The 23,986-nt window shown below is 47.4% G+C and overlaps 1 protein-coding gene across 2 annotated transcripts in view; it reads right to left on the bottom strand.

Annotated features, from left to right (window-relative positions):
- Positions 1-23,986, bottom strand: part of DAPK2 (death associated protein kinase 2) — a 137,820-nt gene that overhangs the window by 56,515 nt on the left and 57,319 nt on the right. For both annotated transcript variants that reach the window (XM_032175378.2, XM_032175377.2), the window contains exons 3-4: positions 18,366-18,587; positions 7,558-7,696 (exon numbers count right to left, since the gene is read on the bottom strand). In XM_032175378.2, coding sequence (XP_032031269.1) covers positions 7,558-7,696; positions 18,366-18,587 — 361 coding nt within the window. The remainder of the gene's footprint in view (positions 1-7,557; positions 7,697-18,365; positions 18,588-23,986) is intronic.

The raw sequence follows: 23,986 nt of genomic DNA, 5'->3' as shown, positions 1-23,986 counted from the left end.
TATAACTTTCTCCCCACACTTTTTAACTTTTTGTTTCTACTGTCTGTCTTGAAACATTGTAGTTATTTTTGATCAGTTCATCATTTAGTCTTTCTAGTCAAGATACAAGTAGTTTACACACAATTACAATGTTATGATATTCTGTGTTTTTCTGTGTACTTAATATTACCAGTAAGTTCTACACCTTCAGATGGTTTCTTATTGCTTATTAATGTCCTTTTCCTTTAGATTGAAGAATTCCCTTTAGCATTTCTTGTAGGACAGGTCTGGTATTGATGACATCCTCAGATTTTCTTTGTCTGGGAAAGTCTTTATTTCTCCTTTATGTTTGAAGGGTATTTTTGCTGGATATACTATTCTAGAATAAAGTTTTTTTCCTCAGCACTTTAAATATGTCATGCCACCCTCTCCTGGCCTATAAGATTTCCACCACAAAGTCTGCTGCCAGACATATTGGAGTTTCATCGTATGTTATTTGTTTCTTTTCTCTTGCTTTTAGGATCCTTTCTCTACTCTTGACTTTTGGGAGTTTGATTATTAAATATCTTTATTTTAATTTTGGGGAGTTTGATTATTATTTGGGTTTAACCTGCTTTGTGTTCTATTAACCTTTCTGTACTTGAATATTGATATGTTTCTCTAGCTTTGGGAAGTTCTGTTATTATCCCTTTGAATAAACTTTCTACCTCTATCTCTCTACCTCCTCATTAGGGCCAATAACTCTTAAATTTGCCTTTTTGAGGCTATTTTCTAGATCTTATAGGAATGCTTCATTTTTTTTTTTTTTGTCTCCTCTGACTCTGTATTTTCAAATAGTCTGTATTCAAGCTCACTAATTCTTTGTTCTGCTTGATCAATTCTGCTGCTAAGAGACTCTGATGCATTCTTCAGTACATCAATTGCATTTTTCACTTCCAGAATTTCTGTTTGATTCTTTTTAATTATTTCAATCTCTTTGTTAAATTTATCTGATATAATTCTGAATTCCTTCTCTGTGTTATCTTGATGTTCACCGAGTTTCCTCAAAACAGCTATTTTGAATTCTCTGTCTGAAAGGTCACATATCTCTGTCTCTCCAGGATTGGTCCCTGGTGCCTTATTTAGTTCATTTGGCGAAGTCATGTTTTCCTGGACGGTTTTGATGCTTGTGGATGTTTATTGATGTCTGGGCATTGAAGAGTTAGGTATTTATTCTAGTCTTCAGTCTTAGTTTGTTTGTACCCATCTATTTGGGAAGGCTTTCCAGATATTTGAAGGGACTTGAGTGTTGTAATCTAAGTTTTTGGTCACTCCAGCCATATCTGTATTAGAGGACACCCCAAGCCCAGTAATGCTGTGGTTCTTGCAGACTTGTAAAGGTACTGCCTTGGTAGTTTCGGATAAGATCCAGAAAAATTATCTGGTTTATGAGGCAGAGACTCTTGTTCTCTTCCCTTACTTTCTTCCAAACAAATGAAGTCTTTCCCTGTACTGACCTGCCTGGGGCTAGGGGAGGGGTAACACAAGCACTCCTGTGGCCATCACCACTGGGATTGTGCTGGGTCAGACCTGAAGCCAGCATGGCGCTGGGTCTTGCCCAAGGCTTATAACAGCTGCCTGGCTACTGGCTATGTTTGCTCAAGGCCCTAGGGCTCTACAATAGGCAGGTGGCAAAGCCAGCCAGGCTTGTGTCCTTCCCTCAGGGTGGTGAGCTTCCCCCTGCCTTGGGTGGTCCAGAGATGCCATCTGGGAGCCAGGGCCTGGAGCTGGAAACCTTGGGAATCTACCTGGTGCTCTATTCTAATGTGGCCCAGCCAGTATCTAAGCCAGAAGACAAAGTCCTTCCCACTCTTCCCTCTCCTTTCCACAAGCGGGGGCATCTCTCCCCACGGCCCCCACTGACCCAGGCCTATGGCAAGTACTCCCTGACTACTGCCAGTGTACATTCAAGGCCCCAACACTCTTCAGTCAGCTTGTGGTGAATGCTGCCAGGCCTGGGACTCTCCCTTCAGGGCAGTGGGCTCCCCTTTGGCCCAGGGTAGCTCCAGAAATGCTGTCCAAGAGCCAAGGCCTGAAATTGGAAACCCGAAGAGCCCACTTGGTTCTCTACCCCACTGTGGCCAAGCTAGTATCTACGTTGCAAGACAAAGTCCCCTTTATCATTCCCTTTCCTCTTTCCATAGCCACCACAGCTGGGAATGTGCTGGGTCACACCTGAAGCCAGCATGTCTCTGAGTGCACATCTCTGAGTGATACACTGGATGCCACTGCTGACTATTCAGGGCCCAGGGCCTCTTTAGTCAGCAGGTGATGAATCCTGCCAGGACTGGGTCCTTCCCTGCAAGGCAGTGGATTCCCTTCTGGCCCAGGGAGTGTCTAGAAATGTTGTCTGAGATCTAGGGCCTGGAATGGAGGCCTCAAGACTCTGCCTTGTGCCTCATCTTACTGTGGCTGAGCTGGTATCCAAATTGCAAAACGAAGTCCTCTTCACTTTTCCCTCTTTTCTCCTGAAGTGGAGGGAAGGATTCCCTCCTGGAGTTGCTGCCTGGGGCTGAGGGAGGTGTGGTACAAGCACTTCCTTGGCCATCCCAACTGATGTCTCGCTAGGTGTACCCTCCAAGTCCACTGGCTCCAAGCACAGCACAGGACCAGGACTTGTCCAGGAATTGCAGTCCTTGTGGCCTAGACTTCCTTTCAAGTTTACTTAGAAACCCAGAGCACTTTAGTCTGCAGTGGTGAGGCTTGCTGGAACTCAGGTTCTGACCACTAGGATGAGCGATTCTCCTCTGTCTAGGGCTAGTCTAAATGCTCCTTCCATGGGTTCCAGCTGGGTTCTGCCTGGTATTGCTTTCTGCTGTGACAGGTCAGCACTGAGTTTCAATTCAAAGTCCCACAATTGCTGCACTCTCCCTCCCCCAAGTGCACAGGTTCTTTCTCCATGCAACATGGCTGCTGCCAGAAGATGGGGAAGGGGTGGTATAGGTGATTCAAGACTGTCTTTCCTACCCTCTTTAGTGCTTCTTTCTGTGATATGAAATTAAAACCAGGTACTGTGGGCCGGGTGCAGTGGCTCACACCTGTAATCCCAGCACTTTGGGAGGCCGAGGCGGGCGGATCACGAGTCAGGAGATCGAGACCATCCTGGCTAACATGGTGAAACCCTGTCTCTACTAAAAATACAAAAAAATTAGCCCGGCATGGTGGTGGGTGCCTATAGTCCCAGCTACTCAGGAGGCTGAGGCAGGAGAATGGCGTGAACCTGGTAGGTGGAGTTTGCAGTGAGCCAAGATCGCGCCACTGCACTCCAGCCTGGGTGACAGTGCAAGATTCAGTCTCAAAAAAAAAGAATAAAATAAAATAAAACAATAAATAAGACCAGGTACTGTGACCTCTCACCTGATTTTTGGTTCTTATAAAGGTGCTTTTTTTGTGTACGGATAGTTGTTCAATTTGGTGTTCTTGCAGGGAGGGTGATCAGTGAAGGCTTCTATTTGGTCATCTTGCTCTGTCTCCTGTTTTTACCAATACTGCTTATCTCATATTAATTTGTCCATTTGGACTGGGTATGATGGCTCATGCCTATGATCCCAGCACTTTGGGAGACCAAGGTGGGTGGTGGGGATCACCTAAGGTCAGCAGTTCAAGACCAGCCTGGTCAACATGGTGAAACCCTGTATCTACTAAAAATACAAAAATTAGCTGGGCGTGGTGGCAGGCACCTATAATCCCAGCTACTCAGGAGGCTGAGGCAGGAGAATCACTTGAACCCAGGAGGCAGAGGCTGCAGGGAGCCGAGATTGTGCCACTGCACTCCAACCTGGGCAACAGAGCGAGACCCTGCGTCAAAAGAAAAAAAAAATGTCCATTTGTCTGCTCCCTGAAACCAGGCTAGGAGCATGTGGTGAGCAGGGACAGAGCCTGACTGTCCACTGCACAATGGCTGAACATAGGAGAAGCTGATTAAATACCAGCCTGAAGAGAGGTTGTTCACATTCCAAAGGTAGGCAAGAGCGTGAACCCTGTTCTATTACCTGCCCCTTCAAGCTGAAAGGTGTACATGGAGCACAGGTTATGGGTAAGGGTGTGGAGACAACATGCTGGCTGTGTTCCTGGGGCAGTAAGGACCCTGAGCTTGGCAAGGAGTTGACAGAATATAAGCAGGAGAGGAAAGTGAAAATCCATCATGGAGAATGAAAATCAGGAAGAAAAATGTGGACTTCATATGGTGGGAAACAACACAGAACCAAGAAGCCTCCTCTAAGCTACCAGCTGGATCTTAATTGCATGATAACCTCCAGGAGATAGAATGTTCCAGCCAGGAGGCACGCATACCCACATTCTGGCTTTAGGAAACATCTACCCAATCATGAGGTAATCCTTCTGAGTTCCAGCTACTCATCCCTTCCTGAAGTTGCCCAGGTGGGCCTAGGCCAAGGGACCCATGGGTGGAAGAATCAGAAAGCTCAGGTCCTCACAACTCTAAGGATACCTGGCCATGGTGGGGACTGGCAGCATCCTCACCTCACATGCATCCAGGGAAAACCCAGACTGTTTCCAGGTCATGGAAAATGTCCAAGTTAGCCCCGGAGCCTCACCAGCCCTTGCCAGCAGTTCTACCTAGCAACCAACTCAGCTCTCTGCTGGGCAATTTATTAGCAGAACTGTACTCGCAGGGTTTGTTTTCCTAGTCTATGGGGCCCAAAACACTGTAATAAAGTTCGATTTCCTTTTCCTCTATTCTGAGAAGGGGAATAACAATAACAGCTACTATTACAGGGCACCTATTCCATATTTGGCACTTAATGCTTCTCTCTAACCCTTACAGCTCTGCCAGGCAGGTATTATTATTTGCATTGAAGCTGAAAAGCTGAGGTTCACATGTATCATGGTACATGGTAACCCAGCCTGGCTAATTCCAAGCCAGTGCTCTCCCCACCACAGCGAGTTGCCACAAAGGCAAGCCAAACATCACCAACCTGCTACAGTCATTGGTGCCTGCTGGGCTCCAGCCACTCCTCCTACTAGACCCATTCAAGAAAAGACAAAGGAGCCCATTTTGAAGCTGTTCTCCTGGAGCCAGCAAAGATCCAAGAAAACAACAAGTTAATTGTCCATAGCAGTACCAGGAAGGCACACAGGTGCAATCAAGGCAGACCATTTCCTGCTGTTACCACCCTGAGGTCCAAAGGCCTGCCCAGGCCTCACCATCCTCGGTGACCCCAATTTTTACCCTGTGATGCCTCAGTAAAACTCTGGAAGACTTCTGTTGGAGTATTAAAAAATACTGTGACAGCCAGGAGCAGTGGCTCATGCCTGTAGTCCCAACACTTCGGGAGGCTGAAGTGGGCGGATTGCTTGAGCCTAGGAGTTCCAGACCAGCCTAGGCAAAATGGTGAAAACCCATTTATACAAAAAATGCAAAAATTAGCCAGCCATAGTGGCATGTTCCTGTAGTCCTAGCTACTTGGGAGGCTGAGGTGGGAGGATCACCTGAGCCTGGGAGGTCAAGTCTGCAGTGAGCTGAGATCGCACCACTGCACTCCAGCCTGGCTGACAGAGTGAGGCCCTGTCCCCCCTAAAAAGAAACACCAAAAACAAACTGTGACAATCATGGCCAGATGTAGTGGCTCATGCCTGTAATCCCAACACTTTCGAGAGACTGAGGTGGGTGGACCACTTGAGCCCAGGAGCTCAAGACCAGCCTGGCCAACATGGCAAGACCCCGCCTCTACAAAAAATACAAAAATTAGCCAGGTATGGTGGCACACGCCTTTAGTCCCAGCTATTCAGGAGGCTAAGGCAGGTGGATAGATTGAGCCCAGGAAGTCGAGGCTGCAGTGAGCTGTGATCACGCCACTGTGCTCCAGTTGGGTGACAGAGCGAGACTGTCTCTATTAAAAAAAAAATGTGACAATGAGCATAAGGAAGGGGGACCATGCTAAGGGGACTCATAGAAGGTCACCCTATCAGGCAGAGTAGAATAAGAGCTGCGGTAGGAACTCATATGAGAACTGAGCCCATGCCCTGGCATAGCCACTGTGAGACAATGGACACACCAGATCCTCTCTGGGCCAGGGGCACAAGCCAGAACTTGGGTGTCATCCAGAACTCTGTCCTCTCTTTCATCTCTGCCTCTAATTAGGCACCAAATCAATCCTCAGATTGACCTCTGCAAAAGATCTTGACTCTGTCCCCTCCTCACATCTTACCTAGATTATTGTTTTAGCTTCCTAGCTGAGCCCCAGCCTCCAGGCTGTCTCCAGCCTATCCATCCTCCCAGCCAGAGGAATCATTCTGAAACATGTACATGCTCACCTCACTTCTCTGCTCACCTGAACCCTTATCTCTCAGGGTAAAGTGCAAGCTCCTTGGCTTAGCTCCCAGACCCTTGTGTCTGCCTCCTGCACTCTTCCTGACTTCTTCCCCAGCCACTCAGCACACACTTCCTGTGCCTGTACTTCCCTGAATGCATTGCGCTGTTTTGTGACCATGTATTCTGCTGGCCTTTCTTCCTTAGAAGGCCCTTCCCTTCTTCTAATTCCTGCCAATCCTTCAGAACTCAACTAAATAGCACTTCTTCCAGGGAGCCCTCTCTGATACCCTGGTTGGACTTAGAGGTCCCCTCCTTTAGCCTCGCCACCCACCCTGGGCTTCCTTCTAGCATAGTACTTAGAGTTGCTGGGTTTTCTATCTCCTACACTAAGGTTCCTGGAAAACATGAAGTAATCTCAGACAGGGCCTCAGTGAATTTTGTATCTGCAGCAATACCCAGGCACCCAGCACCATGCTTGAAAGACCATAGGGATTTCTGGATAGAAAAATGAAGGGATCTCCCCAGCAAACAGGTCATAGAATTGATCAAAGTTAGAGGATCTTTACACGTTAAGTATCTGTATAGGCTCATCAGTCTATGCAACTGAGCTTGGTTACTAAGGGAACTGATCCTTCTACTTTGACCACATTCTTGCTTTATGAAGTCCTATGTGGTCACAGTGAACTTTCTCAATCCTGAATACCAGTCACCACAAATGATCAGGGGCCCCTACAAGCAGTTTTATGGCCACAGTTTGGAGCACAGTGTGGGGGTGGTGAGTGGGGGAGGGCAGCCAGCGGTCCCTGGGCTCCAGGATTTACAAGCTCTGGTCAAGGGATGATGGAGGCTGCACTGTGAATGGGTCTAGCGAGCCAGCCAACTTCAGCAATCCTCCAAACATTTCTAGTTCTTTGGTACTGAAAAGTTTAGTCTTGTGAAAGGTGTTTGGTTTCAAGTTTCCTGTCATCGGTCTACTTATTTAGAAAGTGTTCCCTACTGCTCCCTGAAATAAATAAGGTGCCTGAAGTCTGATTTAAGCAGCTTCTTGCAGTCAGCTCCTGTGTGCAGAAACCCTGTTATGAAAAATGAAACTGAGAGGGTGGACATTTCCGTGGCATCATCTCTTTCGCATGAGCTCAGTGTTTTTCATTGTAAGATGAGAAAGGAGGGCTGGTGGGCACTGGGCCCATCCTGGGAAAGACACCAGGAGGGACTAAGCCTCTTCTTCCTAAACTTGATTCTTTTCCCTTTCTCCCCTTACTGACCTTGAGATCAAAGTGAGCAATTTTCTTTGTGTGAAGGTAGTTCACCCCATCCAGGATCTGCTTAATGAAGCTGGTGGCCTCCTCCTCACTCAGTGACTCCTTCTGGGCCAGGAAATCGAAGAGCTCTCCGCCAGACACTCTGTAAAACACCAGCAGGGGAGGGGAGGCCCAGGCCCAGTCAGCTCTGCATGTCATGAGGCTGGGCTGATGGGTGCAAGCCCTGATCCTCACCCCCCAGGGAACTTGTATGGCAGAATCCCCCTTGCTTATGTCTGGGGCTTTGTCCAGTGCTAGGGACTGACTTTGCTCCTATTTGCTTTGTTCTTTCTTTTGGATCACAAGGGCAGGAATCACCCTGGAGGTGTTGTCAGAAGGGCCTCTGCTTCCACTCTAGGCCCTGGTCCCAGTCACCCTGGAGGTTGCCCTCTCCCCTCCATATGTCTGAGACAGCAGGGGACAAAAACAAGCAGATTATTTAGCCTGAATGTTTGCGTTCCTCCAAATTCATATTTTGAAATTCCAACCCCTAAGGTGATGGTATTAGGAGATAGGGCCTTTGGGAAGTAATTAAGTCATGAGGTTAGAGCCCTCACAAATGAGATTAGTGCCCTTATAAAAGAGACCTCAGAGGGCTCACTTTCCCCTTGCACTATGTGAAGTTACAGTCAAAAGACAGCCATCTATGAGGAAGTGAACCTTCATCTTGATCTTAGACTTCCCAGACTCCAGGACTGTGAGAAGTAAGTTTATGTTGTTTGTCAGCCCCCCAGTTTATGGTTATTTTGTTATACAGCAGCCTGAATAAACTGAGAGAGGAAATTGGTACCAAGTGTGGAGTGCTACTGTAACAGATACCTAAAAATGTGGAAGCTGCTTTGGAATCAGCTAACAAGTGGAGGCTGGAAGAGGTTTGGGGTGCCAACTAGAAAAAGCCTACATTGCCATGAATGAGTGGACTGTAAGGGTGGTTCTGGTGAGGGTGAGGGATCACAAAGAGAGGAGATTCTCAGTCTTCTTAGTGGCCATCAACAAAATATTTGTAGAAATACAGATGGAGAGGCCATTCTGATAGTATCTCAGATGGATATGAGGAACATGTTACTGGTCTGGTCAATGGAGGAAAGGGCATCCTTGTTATAAAGTAGCAGAGAACGTGGCTGAATTGTGGGTGTGCGCTAATGTTTTATAGGAGGCAGAACTTGTAAGCAATAAAAATTGAATATTTGGCTGAGGAAATTTCTAAGCAAACTGTTGAAAGAGTGTCCTGGTTCCTCTTGACTACTTAAAGTAAAATGTGAAAAGAAATGGTTTAAAGACAAAATTGTTACTCAAAGGGAAGAAAGCTTAAAAGTATGAAAAATTCTCAGCCTCCTCATATTGGAAAACATAAGAAAACCTGTTTGGGAAAGAACATAGGTGTGACCAAGCAACCATTTGATAAAAAGATTAATATGGCTCTTTATCATATTATGCCCAGGTGCTATTCATCAAGACAATAAGGGGATTAGTCAGCCATCTAAACAGAAGCCAGGACCTATTGTCCAAGACAATGGAAGAATAACCCTGAAGTCATTTCAGAGATCATGAGGGTGAAAAGAGGGGTGTCCCTACCATCACAGATTCATAGTGCTAGAGCCTAGAGGGCAGAATGATATCAAAGGAGGGGCCTCCACTGCCCAGTGCTGCCTCACATTGTGGGCTTTGGTCTCCAAACTCTGTTGCCACACTCCTCAGACATACCAGGTGTGGCTCCTGGAGGGCAACAGTGTGGCATGCTCTGTGCCAAGCAAAGCTGGTGGGTGTATGGCTGCCTTCATCTGGATTTCAAAAGATGCCTTAGAGAGCTGGTGGGCACCTGGGCAGAGAACTGCCTTTGGTGTGGGGGCCAATGTTTGCAGAGCAAAGCCTTATGGGCAGGGTTGCTCAAAGCTGCAGGGGCAAGACCTCCATTCCACTCCCATGGGCCTGGAGGGCAGAGCATTGAGCCAAAGATTATTCTCAATGTTTTGTACTGGCTCAGAACCTGTCACTCCTTTATTCTTTCCTATTCTTCCTTTTAGAATGGGAATGTGTGTCCTCTGCCTGTCCCACCATCATATTTTGTAACAAGACATGTTTGATGTCATTGGTTCACAGCTGGAGAGCAACTTGCCTCAGAATGAATCATACCTTGAGTCTCACCCACATCTGATTTATATATTTAGATGAGACTTTGGACTTTAAACTTTGGAGTTGATGTTGGAATTAATTAAGACTTTTGGAACTATTGGAACGGAGGGATCTATTTTACATTTGAGAGGACATTAATCAGGGTAGGGGACAGAGACAGAATGCCAGAGTCTGAATGGACTAAGACGGATGACAAAGAGGAACAAATGCTGTGCCAGAAACTAAAGACCAAGGTTCCATTCCAGCCTTGCCACTGACCTTGGACAACTCATTTCCCTTCTCCAGGCAGGCCCTGGTTTCATTACCTACAAAAGAAGCAGACTGGGCAAGACAGCCCCCAAAGCCCCTTTCTTTAATTTTATAAAAGATGGCCCCTTTATGGGGCTCAAGAGAATCTAAGCGTGGCCCCTAACTTAAGCATAAGACTCCATTAATTATATTCATCTCTAAAGACTCTAGAATACTATTTTTGATGTTTGCTACTACTTATTCACACTCTACATTCTTGCTTCCTATAGTTGATGTGACAGAGCAAAAAAAATCTCCCCTGAGATTTAGGATTGCCAGATAAAATAGGTTTTTACTTGCTAAATCTGGCAACCCTACTTGGGCTTGTTTATCCTGTCAACAAAAAGAGTCAAACTCTGTAAAATATTTAAAGATGTTTATTCTGAGCCAAATATGAGTGCCCAAGACCTGTGACAGTCCCAGAAGGTCCTCAGAACATGTGCCCAAGGTAGTTGGGTAACAGCTTGATTTTATACATTTTAGGGGGACAGAAGTTACAGGCAGAATCAATCAATAAATGTATATTATGTAGATGAAGTCTCACAGGTGGCTGCCCTTGGAGGCAATAGATGGCAAATGTTTACTATTAACATTCCTAAAAGGTGCTAGACTCTCAGCTAATCTCTTCAGGATCAGAAAAAGACATGGAAAGGCACAGAGATTCTCCACAGAATACAGATTTTTCCCACAACAGTCAGCTTTGCAGGGCCATTTCAAAATATGTCAAAAGATTTATTAGGGTAAAATACTTCTATTTCTTTCAGGGCCTGCTATTTGTCATGGGATGTTATAGTAGAGTCAGGTTGGAATCTGTTATCTTATTGCTGCAAAGAGTCTGTTTTGTTAGTCTTAAGTTCACTGTTTTCATATTAATGCTGGTTACTTGCACCCGAATTTCAATGGGCGGAGAATATAATGAGGCATGTCCAACCCCTCTTCCCATCATGGCCTGAAAGTTTTTCAGGTTTACTTTGGAATCCCCTTGGCTGAGAAAGGGGTCTATTCAGTTGATTGGGGGGCTTAGAATTTAATTTTTGGTTTACAATCCTCTGACAGAAACTGGGGTATCCAGCCAGCATGTGCTCTGCTGGGGCTGAAATAAAGCCAAGGGCCCAAAGGGAAAGATCTCAGGAAGGGTTCTAGACGAAGGGATCCAGGACCTTGGGATCACTTGGAGAACTTGTTTTAAAACGCGGATTTCCAGATCCCACCACAGACTTTAACAAATTAGATTCTCCAGCAGTGAGGCCTTAAAACCTGTATTTTTACTATAACAACAACATAATAGTAATTAATATTCATTGAACACGTACTCTATGTTACACGCCTTATGCATATTATCTCATTTAATCATCACAATATCCTATGATCTAAGGACTATCATTTTTCTATTTCACACTTACAGAAATAAAGGCTCAGTGAGTTTAAGCAATTTGCCCACAGTCCCATAGCTAGCAAATAGAGTCAGGATTCAAACCCAAGCAGAACAGCTCTCAACCACTACAGCATGGGCAACATAGTGAGACACTCTCTACAAAAAATACAAAACTTAGCCAGGCATGGTGATGTGCACCTGTAGTTCCAACTACTTAGGAGGTTGAGGTGAGAGGTGGATTTTGAAGACTTAGTTTGAAAAATAGAATGTAAAATATCTCATTAATAATTTTAAATAAAAATATTATTAAAATCAATTCACCTATTTCTTTTTGTTCAGTCAGTGTGGCAACTAGGAAATTTAAAATTACGTATGTGGTTCACATTACATTCCTATTGGACAGTGTCAATAGGCAGGGTATCTCGTCTAGACCTAACTACTAGTTACAGGAAATATAAGGAACAGAGGAATGAGTTAAAGAACACCATGAGGAAGGAACAAGTCTAATCTAGACTGTGAGACAGGACAAGTGGCCTAGTTTTCCAACATATCAATGGCATCAAAAAAGAGGCAAAAAAAGAGAAGGGGGAAGGGGGAAGATGAAAGGGTGAAGAGAGACTGAGACAAGATGGCACATTTGAGCATATGTACCGTGTGCCATAGCTGCAGCGCCCTTCTGCTCAGGGTGAGCAGGGTGTGGCCTAAGGTGGCTGCCTTGGTGTTGGGGACCAGGCTGGTGTACTATTTTCTCGGTGTCTCATGGGTGAGGCTGTCCTGTGCCCCGCTCTGACCCTTGCCCCCACCTTGGGCAGGTGCTGGAAGCTGGAGCACCCTCCCAGCTACTGGAGTAACCCTGGGTCTGCTCTGCAGGCTGGGGTCCAAGGGCCAAGATGATGGCTCCAATCCTTCAGCAGCAAAGACACAACCTTCACCTTGGGGTGGGACATGTGAGAGTTCTAGGGCTCAGCATTTCTTCTTGTAAAACAGGAGTGAAAAAAAATGCTTTCCTTACCAGTTTTGGAGGTGAGGGTGGGAGTGAGAGGAATCTCTATGAGATCCTTGATAAAGTCCTTGACATAAACACCATACATGGTGTCATCATCAGGGGTGGCAGTGGTGGAAGGGGGCTTGATTTAGAGTTTATTCGAAGTTTGCCACCAGTGCAATGTGCTTTCCCAAACATTCCCTCACTTGAACTTGATATCCACCCGGAGGGCGTCCTCATTCTCAGATGAGAAAACTGAGGTCTCAGGAGAGCAAGTGACTTGCCCAAGATCACATAGCTAGTAAGTGGCAGGACCAGGATTTAGACTCAGATTTTCTCAGACCCAGTTCACCACGTGTCCCTCTCACCACAATCCTTCACTTTACAAAGCCTGAGGTGCTGATGCAAAATGGAAAGGCTTGAAGCAGCCCCAAGCACTGGGCAGTCCTCTGATATCCCTGTTCTGCTGCATCCATGCTCTTATCACAGTGGGCTTCACTATCTATCTTTCTCTCTCCCCAGCTAGATTATTTTTGCTTCCACAGCACCTAGTGCAAGAAAGCCATTCATTCAGAAGTTTAGTGAATAAAAGAACAAAGAAAGAAATAAAACATTAAAAATAACAACATGATGTAGAATATTCTGTATCATATAGACAGTGAAGCCTTCATATTTGTGAAAGACCTGTCCAGAGCCCTCTGCAAATTTTCACATCTGCAGTGCCCTCTCTGAAACACACAGAACCCAGCTCCACCCTTAGTCTGCCAGCCCCTGCCAGGTTGTGTGGGCCTGTGACCTCGGGCAAACATCTAAATAAATAATAACCCTGCAATTCCTACTTTTAATAAAATGCTGCATCAGTGTAAAAGCTTCTTAGCTTAGCATTCCCAAAAGCCACTGACACGAAGGCTCGGGTTGAGTCAGGACTTTGGGGGGCGGTAATCAGTCATCTGTTTGAAAGTGGGATCTGGGCAGGAGACCTGGTGAGACATGGTCTCCTTGGGATGAAGAAGGGAACAGCCACTGGCCCCCCTAGAATCTCCCCCAGAAACTTAGAAAGGTGGGAGGCTGATGACCTGCCACTGTCTAGGCCCTGGATACCCAGGCTGGGACATTCACATTAATGCTCAGTCACCTCTTTTCAAAGCCTAATCAAGGAGCCTGGGTGTCATTTTTTAGCCTGTAAGACCTCTGCCCTGCAGCCACCCCCCATCTCCTTCCCAGTTTCTTTCCTCTTACATCCCACATCTCTTTAGCTTTAAGATGAAAAACAAAGCCTAAGGACCTGGCCTCATCTCTTCTCCTAGTGTTCCCAGGATCACCCCCTTCCTGCAAATCTGACCTTTGCCTCCTTCCTCCCTGCAGGGTGGCATGCCTGCTGGAAATGCTTTTCAGACTCTTCTGGGAATGTATACACGAATGACCTGCACAGGCAGCGATGGGGGGAAAATGCTGCCAGAGCTGCTGGGCCCAGGAAGCTGGGCTCGATTCAGGAACCTGGGAAGCATCACTGCCACCCTGGAGCACTCTGCCAGGCAGTTCTCTGGTATGCAACCACCGTGGTATAGCTTTCCACAGGCTGGGAATCAAGGAGGCCCCAGAGCAGTCAGGGGCCTGTGATGGGAGGCCAGCCCAACCTTCACAGGGAGACTTACATATTTCAGGGCTAGTTCCACATGTGACATGAGTTAAGCTACTGAGATTTTGAATATATTCGATACCCCATACAGAAGTCAACTTACATGGACAATTCAATCCTTCCCAGGTCTGCCTTCAGTAGTCATGCAGAGGCAGCTGCTTCTAGGGAAGTCACAGATGGGATAATAACAGCTGAAAGGGATTTAGATCAGGGCCAAGCATGTTCTCCTAGTGCTGGCCACTTGAGCAGAAAGCAGGAGGAAGCCCTGCACCAGACAACAGCTGCTGAGAGGGACAGTGGGATCAGGGTAGACTCATTCATAAAACCTGCAACTGGGCAGCTTTCAACCAAGTAGGTGGATACTAACACTCACTGGGCAAACCCACTAACCTATTAGGGCACAGTAAGGACTAGGAGGCTGAAGACTTCTGACCAGCCTAACAGGAGTCACTAAGTCTAAGCAACAAAAGCCCACGAGGCTGAGCGCAGTGGCTCATGCCTATAATCCCAGCACTTTGGGAGGCCAAGGCGAGTGGATCACCGGAGGTCAGGAGTTTGAGACCAGTCTGGCCAACAGAGTGAAACCCCACCTCTACTAAAAATACAAAAAAAATTAGCCAGGCATGGGGGCACATGCCGGTAGTCCCAGCTACATGGGAGGCTAAGGCATCAGGATCACTGGAACCCAGGAGGTGGAGATTGCAGTGATCCGAGATCACGCTACTGCACTCCAGCCTGGGTGACAGAGCAAGACTCCGTCACAAAAAACAAACAAAAACAAAAGCCCAGGAACTCCTCTCCTGGGAGGTCCTCCCTCTCAGACCCTGGCCATACATGGGTTAGGCACAGTCTTAGAACGCTTGGGTCTTCTCCAATCTCATACATTCTTAGCAATCCATAGACAGGCACCCTGAGAACAATGAGACAGGTTGGAAGTGAAGGGAGAGACAGAAACGGGACAGAACTTAACAAGCACAGAGGCCCAAGCAAGTCATGGGAGCACCAGCATGACAACTGATGTTACGGATGGTGCACCTGAGCTCACAAGAAGCCGGCACATAACTGGCTGACCATGAGCCCTGTTGGGAAAAACTCGGACATCTGAAGAGCATCTACCTGCCATACCCCCGCCACCGACTCCTAGGGTTCTACAAACAGGAAGAATCAGCAATTTCCCCAGCAATTAAAGACATGCCAATTACAGTAAGAAAGTATCAATTTATAGCTATAAAGATCAATAAATAATGAAACACGTTTCAAAACAAATGACCCAGGGCTGGCAGGGCCACAGGCACACAGCAACACTCCTACGTTTTGGTGGTAATGGTTACCAGCACCATCTTTGAAAAGTAAGGATATTGAGTCCCCAAAATGTCAGCCTTTGGCCTAGTCATCCCATTCCTGGGGATTTTAGCTAAATCCTGGGGACTTTGCTGAAAGAATTAATTAAAAAGAAAAGGGGAAGATCATGAGATGAAAGTTATTTTATCAGTAAAATTTGTAATAGTTAAAAGCTAGGAAATAAAAACCATGTGTCTAACAATAAGGATGCTGTGGTTTGACTATTTGTGCCCTACAAACTCGCATTGAAATTTAATCCCCAATGTGACCGTATTAGACAGTGGGACCTTTAAGATGTGATTGGCTCGGGGCGCAGTGCTCACATCTGTAATCCCAGCACTTTGGGAGGCCAAGGCAGGCGGATCATCTAAGGTCAGGAGTTTGAGACCAGCCTGGCCAACATGGCAAAATCCTGTCTCTACTAAAAATACAAAAATTAGCTGGGTGTGGTTGTGAGTGCCTGTAATCCCAGCTACTTGGGAGGCTGAGGCAGGAGAATAGCTTGAACCCAGGAGGTGGAGGTTGTAGTGAGCCAGGATTGCGTCTAGCCTGGATGACAGAGTAAGACTCCATCTCAAAAAAAAAAAAAAAAAAAAAGAGGTGATTGGGTTATGAGGGCTCTGTCCTTATGAATGGATTAATCCATTCATGTATTAGTAGATTAACAGGTTAATGAATTAATGGGTTATCATGGGTGGGACTGGTAGCTATATAAGAAGAAGAGAGACCTGAGATATCCCGCTCTGCCCCCTCACCATGTGATGCACTGGGCTGCCTTGGGGGACTCTGTAGAGAGTCCCCATTAGCAAGAAGGTCCTAATCAAATGTGGCCCCTCAACCTTGGATTCCTCAGCCTCCATAACTGTAAGAAATAAATACCTTTTCCTTATAAGTTAACCAGTTTCAGATATTCTATTACAAGCAACAGAAAATGGACTAAGACAAGGGAAATACTGGTATGCAATTCAGTGAAACATACAGTTAGTTAAAAGAGAAAAGCCAATTTTTAGAATTATGTTAATTGGGGAAAAAAGTAGAGCAGGAAATTATACAAGTACAATGATTGTATACAAATAGATAAAGATTGAGAGGAACCACAGAAAAATATAAATAGCTGTGTTTGGGTTGTAGGATTATAAATGTAATTTCTTTTCCATTCCTGCTTAGTTTTTTTTTTCTCCCCATAATAAACTTTTTAGGAAGTGGCTCAGCCTTTCCAGCAAGGTGCGCTTGTCACTCTCTGCTGGGAATCAGGATGCTGACTGCTGACCCTCAGCTTCTCTCTGGGTCAGGCAGGGCAGGCATCCAGTAGTCCAACCAGCTGGGAGGTCCGTGGGAGAAACATGGAGGACACTGGGAGCTAGCGAAGGGAAGAGCACAGGCAATTCTATACATTTAAACACTGAGATGGATAATTTAAGAATCAAATGCAAGAGTATGCAAATGCCCATCTGCTACTTAAATCTATATCCTGCCAATACCAGAGCATAGTTCTCAAATTAGAATGATCTCAAATGTCAGGTGGTCCACCCAGTCTGTAGGCAGGTTAAGGATGGCTGCCTGCTTTGCAGATGAGCTCAGGGAATTGAGGTGACTTGCCCAAGGGCACAAAATCAAGGATTCCTGAGAGATTCTATCACACCCGCTACCAGGCAGGTGCATACATGCTTATGAGCCTCAGAACATTCTTTTTTTTTTTCCAAGATGGAGTCTTGCTCTGTCACCCAGGCTGGAGTGCAGTGATGCAATCTCGGCTTATTGCAACTTCCACCTCCCGGGTTCAAGCAATTCTCCTGCTTCAGCCTCCCGAGTAGCTGGGATTACAGACACCTGCCACCACACCAGGCTAATCTTTGTATTTTCAGTAGAGATGGGGTTTCACTATGTTAGCCAGGCTGGTCTCAAACTCCGACCTTGTGATCTGCCTGCCTTGGCCTCCCAAAGTGTTAGGATTACAGGCATGAGCCACTGCACCAGGCCAGAACATTCTTTATATAAGGCCTTGCTGCTTGACTGGACACAGCCACTGTAACTTGTCCACAACCCAACTCAAACTCTATTGTTTATCAGAGCCCCACCTGCCCAGGAGGATACCAGGGTGGCCAGCCAACACCTAGAGTCTTGAGGTCATCTATCCAAATTCCATCATGAACTGTGAGGTCTTCCTCTGCTAAGCCAGCATAAGGCCAACCCGCCTCACACTCATAGCTGCCTGCACAGGCCATGTGGACTCAAGTCCTGGTCTTGCCACTTCCTGGCTATAGGCTCTTGTAAATGTCCTGGCCTCTCAGTGTTCTTGTCTGTAAAATGGGGATAATAACAGTGTCTGTGTGACAGCGTTGTTAGGAGGATTAAATAAGGTACCGAAGTACTTGGCTTGCACAATGAATACAAAATAACCTGTCTGCATTAGTAAGACATTTCCCTCATCACAGTCTTTAAAGATTGAACAAGACGACAGATACAAAGCGCCTAGCAAATTCTTGGCTTACAGTAGGACTCTCTAAATAATAGCTATTATTATAACAATAAAGGTGTCAATTACAGCACAAATGCAGTGGACTTTCCCCAGGAAAGGGCTGGAGAAGGGCTTTGCAGAGCCAGGAGATGTTTGTACTTCCCCTCCTCATAGTACACATCCCTCCCTGACAGCCTCCCCTGGCCCCACCCCACCACCCTCTGTCCCTCTCACCCTCCCACATGCTTCTCCAGCCAGGAAAAGACCCCAGTGCAGTCATTTCTTCCCTTTGATCTCCAGGATCCAGTGGAAGCCAGACTTAGGCCATTGCCCTCTGCCCCTGCTATTCAGCAAGCTTGCCCCTCCTTTGGCTCAGTTTCAGGAGGAGGAAGGGGGTAACAGAGACAGAGGGGATCTGCCCACCACTGACTTCACCTCCGGGCTGAGCTTAGGCCTGGTTGCTGCTGCCCCCTGGGGCCTGCGGCTGGATCTTCCACCACCCTGCCTGCCCCTGCTACCCCTCAACCCTGTGGGTCCTGGGGACCCCACTCACAGCTCAAGGATGAGCACCACGTCGGTGCGGTTCTCGTAGACGTCGTGCAGTGTGATGACATTGTGGTGCAGCACCTGCCGCAGGATGCTCACCTCCCGCTCGATCTCCTCCCGGCTCACACCGCGCCGGCTCGCCCGGCTCTGCCGCTTCTTGATGAACTTGGCTGCATACTCAAGCCCTGTGCTCTTCTCCCGGCACTTCTTCACGATGGCAAACTGGCCACTGTGGGGACACAGACCCACAAGATTAGGTCGTCACTGTGGTCATTGGGGAAGTGACCCCACTGTCAGCTACCAGGTCATACAAATTCAGAGTGATTCTGCCAGGACAGGACAAATCATGCCACCAGTCTGCATCCCCACCTGATGACAATCTGTGGCTGAGATGGGGCAGGGACTGGGCTTCCCTTCTGTCCATTCCTTCTATGAGGAATGAATGTTAGTATTGTTAGTCCCGGTGTACAGAGGTGAGCACTGAGGCCCAGAAAGGTTATTGATCAGGATGACATAGCCTTGTCATTGCAAAGTCTCAGCTAGAACCCAAGTCTAGGATCCACCAGATGAAATCACAATGTCCATAAGCAGACTGGGCTGGTGGGGATCCAGAGTTGGGTAGAGTTTGGGGAGGAGGCAGCCTAACAAGGTTAATCATCATAGTGGGGGAGCATCACAGTCAGAGGACTTGGTATAAACAGAGAGTTGTACAATTAGGAAACTGAGGCATAAGGATAGGTCATGTGACTCACCTGAGGTCATCGCAGAGTTAATGGCAAAGCCAAGCCTCAAAATCAGACACCCAACTGGCTGTCCACAAAGCCTCTGAGATAGTTAGAGCAGTCTAGACCATTATTAGTCCCCTTCAGGCACTAGCACCCAGGGCTGGGCTCAGAAACCCTTCACTCCAGGGACAGAGACAGCAACCATGAAATGGAGTCCATGGCAGAGTGGCAGGCAGCCCTGAGCCAGCTTCCCTGAGTGCTCCAGGGGCCCTCCCTACAGGGAAGGGCACCAACCACCTGCTTCTGCACCTCAGTTCAGTGACCAGCAGGAGCAGATCTAAGTCCCCAGAGACTTCCCAGTGGCCATCTTACCCAGGAGTCCTCCCATCCCCTTACTGCCATTTGCTGTCATTGCCCCATGTTTTCTTGACACCCAAAATAGCCACTGCTTGAGTAACTCAGAAAGTTTTCTGGTTCAGCTTAATGGCTTAATAAGGGGCCAGCAGACTCCAGACTTACAAGGTACACTCTTAGTGGCTCTGGGTTAAAAGCGACATACGAGGAAATGCCTGGGATATTTGCCCCAACTGCAGAAAATAGCAAAATAGCACTGCATCTGAACCACTCCATCATTAGCATCATCCTCAGTGAGACAGTCTTCAAAATACCAGGAGTGGCAATAACAACAAAAAAGTCAAACTGAGCACGCAACAGATAGATAGGCCAACACTTAGATAGCATTCTATGGCAGCCACTTCAGAGATGTTCCCAAACACAAACTCATGCATCTCTCTATCCTCTCAACCTCCATTCACTCAACACTGTCTGGGCATCCACTCTGTGCCAGGATCTATGCTGGGCACTATGGGGCAGGGACCAAAGGCACAAACAACAGGTACAGGCGGAGCTCTAGGGAGAGAGAAGACCCTGGGGGCTGGACTGGGCAGAGAAGGCTTTGTGGAGCCAAATTTATTTTACATCGCCCACCGACTCTAAATTTTCAGCTATTTCAGTTCTAAATATTGGCTCTAAGCTGTCCACACACTAGGGACTGACGCAGGTGGAGAGGAGCCAGGCCTTCCAGAACCAGAGTGAACACATTCAGTGTGATCTCTAACACATATGGTCTCTTGGAGCCACTCTGGGCCTCGAGGGCAGTGGGTGCCTTGGTAGGTGCCAGCAAACACTTGACCGAGCTTCCAGGCCCGGGTGGCTCTGAGTCTCAGTGTCAAGGCAGCCATACACCTCTCCTCTCCGACACCTCAAGCGGCCGCTGGCAGGGCCTGGCATTTCAGAGTCCATGTGACCTTGTCACAGAAGCCCTGAGTTCCTACTTGACCGGTGGGGAAAGCAAAGCTTAAGGGTGGTAAGGATTTACAGGGCACATAGGTAGTGGCGCAGGGCTTGGCTTGGCATCCAAATCCCCCAGCTTCCAGCCCCGCACTGCGTTGACAGCCTTAGGACTTGTGAAGGGGCAGAAGAGCTTTTGTAAACTACAGCTAAACATCTCAGGCCACCCTGACGTTGTTTCCCCTTCATCTTATGAGGGAAACAGAGGCATTTTTTTCTATATCACATGCCTGAAAAATTCCTCAAACTCTCAAAAAGCAAATGAGTGTTTGCTTTTCCTGCCTGAGTTTTCTCTTTGTGAGACAGCTGTGGCAGTGAGTGGTGACCAGGGCAGGCCCACTGCACAGGCATCTTCCCCTCCCCAAATGGAGGTATTTTGAGAGTGGGTGACTGAGATGGCGCCAAATACCACACAACACCACTCATCTCACCTGTCTTCACTCAGGCACAGCCCTCTGCTCAACCTGTGGAGGGGAGCCTCAGAGGGAGCCAAGGCCGCTGGCTGGTGTCCCCCACTCCTTGGGCTGTTTCCAGAAGAGTAGAGAACACCCTCCACCAGACCCAGCCCCCAGGCTTCAAGGTCAGACAGGCCTGGCCTCAGAGACTTATGCTTTCACCTGCTTTGAACACAGATTTGCTCATCTGTCAAATGGGAATCAGGGTTCCCTGCTAGAGAATTGTGAAGACTGGAAATATTTGTAATGTTGGCCCGTGGTACTCAAAAGTGGTTCATGTGAAGGCTGAGCAAGAGACATCCGGAGACATAAATCACTGATTCAAATGGTCTGGAATGTGAAACCAGGGAATTGGTTTAATTTTATTTATTTTTAGAGATGGGGTCTGGCTCTGCTGCCCAGGCTGGAGGGCAGTGGTGTAATCACAACTCACTGCAGCCTCAAACTCCTGGGCTCAAGCAGTCCTCCCAACCTCAGCCTCCCGAGTAGCTGGGACCACAGGTGTGTGCCACACCACCCAGCTTCAGTTTAATTTTAAAAGTACCACCCTACCCCCCTGCCCCCGATGATTCCCATGCACAGCCAGAAGTGAAAATATCTCTATTCCAAGCAATTAGCCAACTCTTTTAATCCTAGAGCAGTGGTTCTCAACCCAGGCCACACATTGATATTGCCTGGGGAATTTTAAAACTCAGCGTGTTTAAGTCTCACCCTGAGAGATTCTGATCTCCTGGGTTTGGGCCTGAAGATGGGGCTATTTAAAAGCCCGCTGGGTAACTGACATGCAGCCAGGGCTGAGAACCACTGACTTACAACAGCTTTCTGATTATCTCCATTTCACAAATGAAGAAACTATACCACTGTTACTCATACTAGTTCCTCCTTTTCAGTATTACACTTCCCCATAGTTCTCTGATCTGATCATTTCAGGAAAGGAGTAAAGAAAGGGAATCAGAGGGGAGGGGTTGTCTCTCCCATCAGCATGATTTTTGCTTGAGGGGTTCACCAGTCTAACTGCTGTGTTGTGAATCTGCAAATCAAGACAGAAGATTACTTTAGCTTTTGGAGGATAACAGGAGTGAAAATTTGCAGTCAGGCACTCCCTGGCCACTGTACTCAGCAGATGCACAAAAGCAGAACCTGAGGTGGCTCTAGTATGCCCATTAGAGGGCCCAGCCAACCCAAGGGCAGGTGAAGACAGTGAGAGCAACAGGCCTTTTTCTGCACACAGAAGGCTCTGCAGCCAGAAGTTGAAGCCCCACAGTGTAGAAGTCACCAGCTAGGCTACAGGGATGATGGGTGTGAAGCGAGGGCCTGTCTACTTTAGGACAGAGCCACCCAGAATGTCATCCAGGGAGGGAGCAAAAGGGAGCAATTCAACCTCTAGTGAAGGTCATTGCTAACACTAAATCAAAAATGATGGGAATACTGGAATCTGGTATACATATGCAAAGCACACATATTCTAGTATCTCTGCCCCCCGTAGCAACAGTCAATACCTGTGCATGGTCTACTGAAGCATGGGGCTGGTAGGAGGCCCGATTCCTGGTCCTAATCTGCTATCAAAGTTTCATGGGCTTGACAGGGAGCTGCCTTTTCAGTTCATGTTTCTCGATCTGCCACCTCAGGTCTCATCTTAGAAAGCTTCCTGTCAGAAAGCTCCAAAGAGCCTGGGACAACTCTAAACAGGAACGAAGCCCTTTCCCTTCACTCTCCAAATTCCTAACTCTGGGCTGGTGTCAGGAGACTGGGAGTCTAGTCAGAGCCCTACCACTAACGAGCCAGGACCCTGGGCAGACTATTCAACTCCCCAGGCCTCAGTTTCCTTCTTTGTCACATGGGGACGATAACACCTGCCCTGCCCACTTCCCAGGGTTGTTTGGGAAATCATGAGGTAATGTCTGAGATAGGACTTTACCATCCAGCCTTGCAGAAGAGCATGAGGCGTGGGTGGGTGGGAACTCTGTGCCTGAGACTGACTTGCAAAAGTCACGTAGGATGGTTTCGTGAGGGACAGTAAATCCTCAAGATACAGAAAACACTCCACTTCTGCCAGCACACTCTCCTGCAATTCCGTCAGGAACACACCCCTCTTCCCAGGCAGAGGACTCAGCTCCTCACTCACTCAGCACCTGGGAGGACAAGTGGGCTGTGTCAAGATCAGTGTCACCGGCAGATGGGCCTCATTTCCAAACTTGTCAGGCCCCCAGATGGCACCTCATAAGGGCTCTCTAGCTGTCTGCCCAGGACTCACACGAAAAGGGGTACACCTAGAACAGCTTCTCAGTGCTCAGAAATGTCCCCAACCTCAGCTCTTAAGGTTCATGGAGGAGCCTGGCTTAATCCCTACTCCCCAAAGTCTTCACTGTCAAGGGTGAATAAACAGGGCATGACCCAAATGTTACACCATGGGATAGATTTTGTATAGCAATGTGAACATCACAACATTTACATCCAGCTTTTCCTTTTTTTTTTTTGAGATGGAGTCTCGCTCTGTTGCCCAGGGTGGAGTATAGTGGCACAATCTCGGCTCACTGCAAGCTCCACCTCCTGGGTTTAAGTGATTCTCCTGCCTCAGCCTCCTGAGTAGCTTGGATTACAGGCACCTGCCACCATGGCTGGCTAATTTTTTTGTATTTTTAGTAGAGACGGGATTTCACCATGTTGGCCAGGCTGGTCTTGAACTCCTGACCTCAAGTGATCTGCCTGCCTCAGCCTCCCAAAGTGCTGGGATTACAGGCATGAGCCACCGCGCCCGGCCAGCTTTTCTTTTAATGAGCTAACTTCATATTCATTCTCTTTTTCAACATTTGCAAGTATCATTTTTAGTTCCATTTCACAGATAAGAAAACTGGAGAGGTATGGTGGCTCAACCTGTCATCCCAGTGCTTTGGGAGGCTGAGGCGGGGGGATCACTTGAGGCCAGGAGTATGAGACCAGCCTGGCCAATATGGTGAAACCCTGTCTCTACTAAAAATACAAAAATTAGCCAGGTATGGTGGTACAAGCCTGTAATCCCAGCTACTTGGGAGGCTGAGGCATGAGAATCACTTGAACCCAGGAGGCAGAGGTGCCAGTGAGCCGAGATCATGCCACTG

Source organism: Hylobates moloch, unplaced genomic scaffold (assembly GCF_009828535.3).
Source record: "Hylobates moloch isolate HMO894 unplaced genomic scaffold, HMol_V3 SCAFFOLD_14, whole genome shotgun sequence".
NCBI classification, from domain to species: domain Eukaryota; kingdom Metazoa; phylum Chordata; class Mammalia; order Primates; family Hylobatidae; genus Hylobates; species Hylobates moloch.
Note: the sequence above shows the minus strand (reverse complement) of the source record. Positions and strands in the feature narration are given on the sequence as shown.